Raw genomic sequence first — 7,853 nt, forward strand, 5'->3', positions numbered from 1 at the left:
GACACACCCCCCGCCGGGGACCCCCAGGGTACTGGGGCAGAAGCACCGGGATCCCCATCCGCAGCCCGGAGACGCCCCCAGCCCCTATATGATGATTCCAAACTGCCTCCCCCCAAAACACCCCTCCCTCCCAAAGCCCTCGGTCCCCAGCCTGCCCTGGGCCCCGCTTGCCCTGCACCAGGGGGCTTGGGGCTGCCCGGCTCCCGACCCCCACCGCCTGGGAGGGTTTTTGGGGGGCAGGAGGTTATTTCTGTGTCCCCCCCTAATGCTTGCCTTCCCTCCCACAGTGTTCCCCCTCTCCTGTGCCGTGCAGAGCTACTCCTGGGGCAAGATGGGCCTGGAGAGCGAGGTGGCCAAGCTGCTGGCCAGCAGTGACCCCCTGGTCCAGATCCAGCCCGACCGGCCCTATGCAGAGGTGAGTGTCTGGCCCTGCGTTTGTCCCAGCCCATCCATCTGTCTGTCCCAACCGTCTGCAGCTCCCCTGCCCAGTAGCCCCGGCAGGGAGGAGAGGAGAAGCCCGGCGTGACTCAGCCCCCGAGGGAGCTGCCTTGGCTGCACTGACCGCCTCCGGGGCCAAAGAACCTCCAGAAAAGCCCAAGTCATCCCGTTAGCTGGCCGGCTCAGGGGTCGGTCTGTCTGTCTGTCTCCCACAGCTCTGGATGGGCGCGCATCCCCGGGGCGATGCCGTCATCCGGGATAACCGCATCCCCCAAAAGACCCTGGGCCAGTGGATCGCCGACAACCCTGTCTGCCTGGGGGCGAAGGTGAAGGACGCCTTCCAGGGCTGCCTGCCCTTCCTCTTCAAGGTGCTGTCGGTCAACACAGCCCTCTCCATCCAGGCGCACCCCAACAAGGTAAGGAGAACCCCGGGGGGGGGGGGGGGAGGCAGCCCCGGACAGACCCCACATCCCTGTGGAGGTCATCCAACTCCTCTGTCCCCCTCTCCAGGAGCTGGCAGCGAAGCTGCACGCGCAGTTCCCCGAGCACTACCCCGACACCAACCACAAGCCCGAAATGGCCATCGCTCTCACCCCCTTCGAGGGCTTGTGCGGCTTTCGGCCAGTGGAGGAGATCGTCTCCTTCCTCCAGAGTAAGGATGGCATGGGAGGGTGGTCACGAGGTCACAGCCCGATGCCACCTTCCCTCCCCATGGCGGGTTTGGGGTGGGGACGGTGGCAGTGATACCTTGGGATGGATGGGGATGCTGGGCTCCCCGTGGTGGTGGCCACTGGGGCTGACTTGGGCTGGCCACCCTGGCAGCCGTCCCTGAGCTGCGGGCACTGATCGGGGAGGTGGCGGCGGAGCAGCTGGAGCGCAGTGGGAGCGATGACCCCCGCGGCGTCTCAGCCGCCCTCCGCGTCTGCTTCACCCGCCTGATGAAGAGCGAGAAGAAGTTCTTCGTCGACCAGCTGAACATGCTGGTGAAGAGGATCTCCCAGGAAGGTGGGTCCTGGCTGCCCGCTGTGGCCCCCCAGAATGGTTTTGAGGGGACCTGTGTTTAGGGGAGGGGACGGGGCACCCTGCCAGCCCCCTCCCCAGCATCCTGCCTGGTCTCTGCCCATGCAGCGGCAGAGGGGAAGGACACGTCAGGGAGCAACGGGGACCTGCTGCTGCGGCTGCACTCCCAGTACCCGGGGGACATCGGCTGCTTCACCATTTATTTCCTCAACCTGGTGAGGCTGGAGCCGGGGGAGGCCATGTTCCTGGGAGCCAACGAGCCCCACGCCTACCTGCACGGAGGTGAGCATCGCGGTGGGCTTTCCCAACCTGGGCCCCCACAGGGACTGTCCCCCAGGGTGGCCAGGGTCTTCTGCACAAGGTCGGACCCCCCCTGCCCTGGGATGTGTGGGAGGGCTGGGATGGGCTGACAGCAGCTGCCTCGGCCCTGCAGACTGCGTGGAGTGCATGGCATGCTCAGATAACACGGTACGCGCCGGGCTCACCCCCAAATTCATCGACGTCCTCACCTTGTGCGAGATGCTCAACTACACGCCGGCGCCCAGCAGCTCCAAGATCTTCCCGGCCGCGCAGAGCCAGCTCGACCCCAGCGTCTACCTCTATGACCCGCCTGTGCCAGACTTCGCCATAATGAGGATAGAGGTGAGCAGCCATGGGTCCGCTTTGGGGACATGGAGCCGGGGGGACACCAGCTTTCTCCTGTGCTCTTGGTAGGACGTCTCGGTGTTGGCTGGGGTTTTCCTGGCATGGGTTTGCTTGCCCTTGTAGCTTGTGCTCCAGGGAGGGTGGAGGGATGCTTGGGGGTGCTGGGGATGCTTGTGGCATCCCCAGGCAGCACTGGCAGCTCCTCTCCCTCCCCTGTTCCCCCTGCCTAGAGCTCGCTCACCTTCTCCAGCAGCTCCAGGCAGAGGGAGAACCAGGGAGAGGTCTCGGGGGTGCAGCCTGGGTGTCCTCAGCTAGGCTGAGGCTCCTGGGTTTGCGCTGCCGCAGGTGACACGGAGTGATCTGGGCACAGCAAAGGTGGCTGCAGGGTGGGAACAGGGATGACCCCCTTCCAGCTCTCCAAAGAGAAGAGAATTGGCGAGGGACTCATGCCACGGTGACCCTTTCCATTGCAGATCCCCGCCTCCATCAAGCTGTACCTTGTCTCCGCGGTGGACTCTGCCAGCATCTTGCTGGTGATCCAAGGGACGGCCGTGGGCACCTCCACAGCCGCAGCCTCCGAAATGACTCTGCGTCGCGGCTCTGTGCTCTTCATCTCTGCCAACGAGAGCATCTCCCTCCACCTCTCCTCACCGGATGGGATGCTGCTCTTCCGCGCCCGCTGCCTCCTCTGAGCGGGACCCGGACACCTTCCCTCACCACTCCACATTTGAGTAGATAGAAACTGGCCTGGGCAAAGCCGTCTCGCTTGGAAGTTTCCCCTCCACCTATTAAACCCCCCAAAACAGCCTGCCCCCAATGTATAGAGAGCAGCTCCACTAATAAGACTCCTTGGATGTGGCACGGAGCAGAGTGGGCAGAGGAAGAGCATCTCCACTCGCAGTTTGTTAGCCACATCCCCATAGCATCATCCCCTCTGGGTGCTCCTTTTATTATTTTTTGTTCCCCCCCCCCTTTCCTTCTAGCCAAGAAGCAGCAGCAGGGAGGCCTGAGGTCTGCACCCCAGGTCTCAAGCATCTCTGCCTGGCTTCTAGGAGCTGCTGCTCCCTCCTGCGAATGTGATGCTGAGGCTTTCTGCTGCTCCTGGGTGCCTGGTGGGCTCTTCCCATGCCTGGCCGAGGGCAGGCAGTCCTCTGAGCTGTGAAAAGGGGGCTGCTGGGCAAGGGTGATGGAGCCAGAGAGCCTCCTGTGCTGTGAATAAAGTGGTGACTTTGTCCTCAGCGTGTTGGAGGGAGCAGGAGGAGGAGGGGGAGAAGCTATGGTGTTTGCAGGGCTTGGGGACCAGAGATGGAGGGAAGGAGTCATCCCCCCAGCCCTGAGCAGGGCTGCTGGGGGGGGAGCAGGGCTCAGCCCCCCCTCCCACAGCACCAATACACACTCCAAGTAATGAGATCCAGTTTATTGAGTGCTCCCTTCAACAAGGAAAATACAAAAAAAACCCCAAAACAAAACCACAAACAACAGTTCAGGTCTCTAGACATCAAATATTTAAATAAGGTTTCTTTATGAGATGCTGATTGTCCTCTAGTACAGCAGGACCATGACTTAAGGCAGCTTTTAAGGTTCACAGGGGGTAGACTCCCCAGCCCCCCCCAAATCTGCACCCCAAGGGACGTGCGCAGAGCTGGCACAGGGGCTCTGTGCCGCCCCTCGCCCGTGTCAAAGCGGCTTTGGGGAGAACTGGAACAAGCCATCAGCTCTGAACCCAGAACCCATGGACTTGAACGCGTCCCTCGAGAGGCGGAAAGCGGGGAGGTCCCATCCTGAGTGGTAGCTGCTGGTGGATATAACAAATGCGGATGCCTAAAGCTCAGCAGCCTGCCCCAAGCTGCTCCATTGGGTTTCTCCCCATCTTATCTTCTCCGCCAGAGCAGCAATCTTTGGTTCAGGTCAGCCCAGGCTTTGGGAGGAGGCAACCCGGCAGCAATTAATTGCAAGCAGCACGAGATAGGTAAATGAAGCAGTTCTCTGGCAGCCAACCCCAACCTCGCTGGCTTGGCCTCAGCCTGCTGGGGAGGAGGGGTGACTAAAGCAAAAATAAATAGAAAAGGGGTCTTGGGGCTTCCTGGTCCAGTCCCACGCCATTGCAATTCGACCCCACCATCGACCGCCTCTTCATTAGGGAGGGCTGGGGCCAGGGCCAGGGCCAGCTCCTAATCCTCAACATGGCAAATTAAAAGAGGAAAAGAGGAGGTCGGGCAAACCGAAGAGCTGCTGCGCGTCCCAATTCCTTCCCTTTATACCCCCATGGAGGTGCCCCGGCTCTGCCTCTCCTCCCTCCCCACCCCGGCCAGGCAACAGGCCCCATCCAGCCACCTAAACATCACCATGCCACTTCTCCCCAGTATCACTGAGCGTGAGCGTAAGGAAAAGTCTTTGGGGTTGGCTGGCTGCTGCCGCTCTCCACAAGCGGCATTGCAGCATCATTCAGTCCTTGTGTCACCATCCCAGCATGGGACACTGACACCAACAGCCATCCCATGGGACAAAGAAAGTGCTGGCTTTTGACCTGTTCTTGCATGGCCCCGGCTAAGCAGCGTCTACTGGATCACGCAGGAGAGATTTTCTCCAAAACAACAGGGGAAAGAAGAGGAGGCGATGGGTTTTGGGGGGATGAGATCCAGATCTTCATCATCGGGGACCTCGTCAAGGTGGTACCCATCCTGCAGCAGCTGCCGGCTCAGGTCCTGGTTCACCTGCTGGGGGGGAAACAAAGGAGGCACAGCTGGCTAAAATTAGTCCCAGTTTAGTTAAAATCTAGGTCCTGGGGCTTGCAAAGGGTAGGGCTATGAGCAAGAAGGGCATCACCTCCTCCCTCCAGTGCCTTTGCATGGGCAGAAGCAGCACAACCAGAGCAGAGCAGACGAAAGCAAAAGACCAAAGAGCTTCTTTTGGGCTACGGCACCCCAATGCACACCCCATGAACCCCAAAACACCCTGCAGGCTGCAACACCTTCGTATGATGGAGCTCTTCAGCTGCCCCCTGGGGCTGGCAAAAGGGGGATTTATGCATGGCTTAAACGTATGGGGCAGGAGAGGCAGCAGTTTGCAAAGCAGAGGGTGCTGCGGGATGGACACACGCATGCACACCCTGTAGGGTGATGCTTCATTTCAGCCCCTATACAGACCCCAAGGTGTAATGGGGGCAAGGGAATCCGCAGGGACCGCGCCATTGGGGTCAAACCCCGGGACTTGCCTCGGCAGAGGAGTAGCCTGAGGAACATCTGGATCCCAGCTCCCTGTCACTAAGAGAAGAAGGAAACGGTCAGAGGCAGCTGGGAAGTGGCATCTTTGCTTGGGATACAGCCAAGGGAATCTTGGTGGCAAGGGGGAAAGGGAGCCGGCAGAGTAACCCCAAGGGATTTCTTAAATGATTTGGGACAACAGGAATGTTTCACTGCTGAGAAGTGCCTGGTGCAATCGGGGATGCTCTACAAGTGACAAGGAAAATCAATTCCCCCCGCCAAAACCAGCTCTCAGCCTGCAACACCCCTCTCCCCCCAAAAAATTCTGGGATAATTCACCCAATCCCCACCTGTCCGAATCAAGGGAGACCAGGTTTTCATCCGCTGTCTGGCTGAGTGCCATGTAGCCCTTGTTAAATTTCACCGACCTGCTGGAAAGCAGAGGAACGAGTCTGTAAGACATTTTGGTGTGGGACTGCAGGCACGGAGCTGAGGGACTGAGGAACCAGGGCAGGACTCCTGGTCCTGAGTGTCCCTTCCCAGCCTGGCTCTGTCCAGGGCCACCACCAGCTAAGAATAAACTCCATCTAAGCTCTAGGCTACCTGATTACATCCTTAACACCAAACTGTCCCCAAAACAAAGACAGGGAGGAGCACGGCCCCTGCTAGAGCAACTTTTGCAGGAAAAGTGCTCTCTTTTATTATATCGGACGCTTGCCAGCCACAACAGAGCCAGCAGGCGCAAGTCCCGAACTCATATTTTAATCCGCTGAGTTTCCCAGTCTCCCCAAGGAATGTGAAAAATACATCTTGGGAAAAGAAAAAACAAAAGAAACCCAACCAAAAATGGGGTCAGACCTTTTAGCCGCCGGCTTCAGCTGGTGCGGTGCGGGTCCCCCCAGCAGCCCCTGCCTTCGCAGCGCTGCCTTTGCCAGCTCCCCCTGCCTCTCTGAAAGCCAAGCACAAGGGCAGAGATAAAAATACCCAAGGATTCCCCCAAGAGGCTTTTTTCTGGGGGGGGACACATTGCAGGGGGGTCCTAGGGAGAGCACAAGGGCATTGCAGTGCTTTCCATAGGCAGTGCCTATGGGTTTTTATGTTTGGGGGTTTTTTTATGGTTTTATCCCACCAAGGAATAAAAAGGCTTTCAGTCACTCCCACCCTGGGCGAGAGGTGCAGATGGCTCCCCACATCCCAGCAGAGTCCCTGGGGTGACACTGAGCATCACTTACGCAGCTTGGCATGAACGGAGGGAGGCTTGCTCATGATATATGGCCCCCTTTTCTCCACCGCATCCGTTGCCTTGCTCAGTCTCTTGTTTTCAGCCCAAATCATCTAAAAAAAAAAAGGGGGGGGAAGAAGCAAAATTAGTAGCATCTGTATATGGGGATGAAGTAAACTGGCGTCATCTCAGAGTGTCTGGTTGTTGCTGGGAACTCAGGGTCAGCAGGGAAATCTGCCATGGCGTCGGTTGGGGAGAGCTGGGAGGGGACCAGGCTCCTCCTCCCCAGCCCCGTGCTGCAGGAGGGGAAAGGGAATAAGCAGATCTATTAGAAGATGAAGGGATTATTTGGGAATGGCGATGCTAAATTAAAAGCGCGCATGGCCACAGGCAGTTTATTTGTGAGCACAAACTCCAAGAATACTGGGAAGATGATGCGATGGATATTTAATTAGCAGGTTCACCAGACAAAATACAGGGATGCTTTATTTTAATTTCTTCGCAGGTTTTGGGCCATTCAAGCTTCTGCCCTTGCAATAATAAAACCGTGTTGTTAAAACAATGGCAGGGTCATATAATCAGGTCTGAAAGTCGGGGCTTTAAGGAAAAGCCTCCCTCCCCCCGCAAAGTATTTATCGTCAAGGAGAGCCAGCGCTGCTAAATGCCAATGGGCAAGAAAAAAGTTCTACAAGTATCATAACTAATAAAGAAAAGAGAGGAACAGTCAGAAAATGAGCAGAGTCTCGGTGCAGGAGGGACAGGGAATTAGAGGAAACAGCTGACGAAGAAACAAGGCAGAGGACCCAGGGGGTGATCGGATAGCACAGCCAGGATTAGCGTCAGGATCTTAAACCAGAATTAGCAGGGCAGAGCCTTACACACAGGAATGACTCTATGCACAGGGAGCCAGGGCTGCCTGAGCCAGCAGGATTAACCAGGGAGGCAGGAAACTTCTGCCCACGCCCCTGTATCCCTCTGTACGTGCTATAGCATATATAGCATATACTCACACTATACAGCCCCCCTGCACATGCTCTGCTTCCACCCTACCCTGCACCGTGCCGCCATGCCTACACCCCCCCAGCCAAATGCACCCGCTCCAGCCCTATATTGCTCCTCTGTGCATGTGCCCCAGCCACATAGTGTGCCCCACGCACGTACCCCAGCCCTATAGCCATGATGCACATACCCCAGCCCTACAGCCATGATGTACATACCCCACACTGCCCCGATGCACGTACCCCAGCCCTATAGTCATGATGCACGTACCCCAGCCCCATGCACACACCCCATACTGCCCCATACCACCCCCCTATTCCCCCAGG

The 7,853-nt window shown here is 58.0% G+C and overlaps 2 protein-coding genes across 4 annotated transcripts; one reads left to right on the forward strand and one right to left on the reverse strand.

The window, feature by feature from the left end:
* The first annotated feature begins 292 nt into the window (after window positions 1-292).
* On the forward strand, window positions 293-3,305 carry MPI (mannose phosphate isomerase). The gene is made up of 7 exons (XM_009643919.2): window positions 293-415; window positions 654-854; window positions 949-1,090; window positions 1,261-1,443; window positions 1,567-1,740; window positions 1,892-2,100; window positions 2,577-3,305. Exons 1-7 carry the CDS (start codon window positions 332-334, stop codon window positions 2,793-2,795), a joined length of 1,212 nt encoding a protein of 403 aa, XP_009642214.1. The 5' UTR covers window positions 293-331; the 3' UTR covers window positions 2,796-3,305.
* Window positions 3,306-3,556: 251 nt separating this feature from the next.
* FAM219B (family with sequence similarity 219 member B) lies at window positions 3,557-7,795 on the reverse strand. Of its 3 annotated transcripts, none has more exons than XM_035899400.1 (5): window positions 6,539-7,795; window positions 6,165-6,255; window positions 5,657-5,734; window positions 5,318-5,366; window positions 3,557-4,820 (listed from the first exon to the last, which is right to left on the reverse strand). In XM_035899400.1, exons 1-5 carry the CDS (start codon window positions 6,639-6,641, stop codon window positions 4,662-4,664), a joined length of 480 nt encoding a protein of 159 aa, XP_035755293.1. In that variant the 5' UTR covers window positions 6,642-7,795; the 3' UTR covers window positions 3,557-4,661. The 3 variants fall into 3 exon arrangements, with proteins under 3 accessions (XP_035755293.1, XP_035755294.1, XP_035755292.1); XM_035899401.1 differs by having other exon boundaries at window positions 3,557-4,817; window positions 5,657-5,737; XM_035899399.1 differs by having other exon boundaries at window positions 5,657-5,737.
* Window positions 7,796-7,853: the final 58 nt, after the last annotated feature.

The sequence above is a fragment of the Egretta garzetta genome, unplaced genomic scaffold (genome assembly GCF_000687185.1).
Source record: "Egretta garzetta isolate BGI_Z169 unplaced genomic scaffold, ASM68718v1 scaffold287, whole genome shotgun sequence".
NCBI lineage: Eukaryota > Metazoa > Chordata > Aves > Pelecaniformes > Ardeidae > Egretta > Egretta garzetta.

Bases quoted from the DNA above. Each gene is read 5' to 3' on its own strand.
- MPI (XM_009643919.2), top strand. From the start codon at position 332: ATGGGCCTGGAGAGCGAGGTGGCCAAGCTGCTGGCCAGCAGTGACCCC. The intron at 416-653 runs GTGAGTGTCTGG...TGTCTCCCACAG, and splicing joins CCGACCGGCCCTATGCAGAG to CTCTGGATGGGCGCGCATCC. The intron at 2,101-2,576 runs GTGAGCAGCCAT...TTTCCATTGCAG, and splicing joins TCGCCATAATGAGGATAGAG to ATCCCCGCCTCCATCAAGCT.
- FAM219B (XM_035899399.1), bottom strand. From the start codon at position 6,641: ATGATTTGGGCTGAAAACAAGAGACTGAGCAAGGCAACGGATGCGGTG. The intron at 5,738-6,164 runs GTCTGACCCCAT...TCTGCTTTCCAG, and splicing joins CTGAAGCCGGCGGCTAAAAG to CAGGTCGGTGAAATTTAACA. The intron at 4,821-5,317 runs GCAAGTCCCGGG...TTTCCCCCCCAG, and splicing joins CAGGCTACTCCTCTGCCGAG to CAGGTGAACCAGGACCTGAG.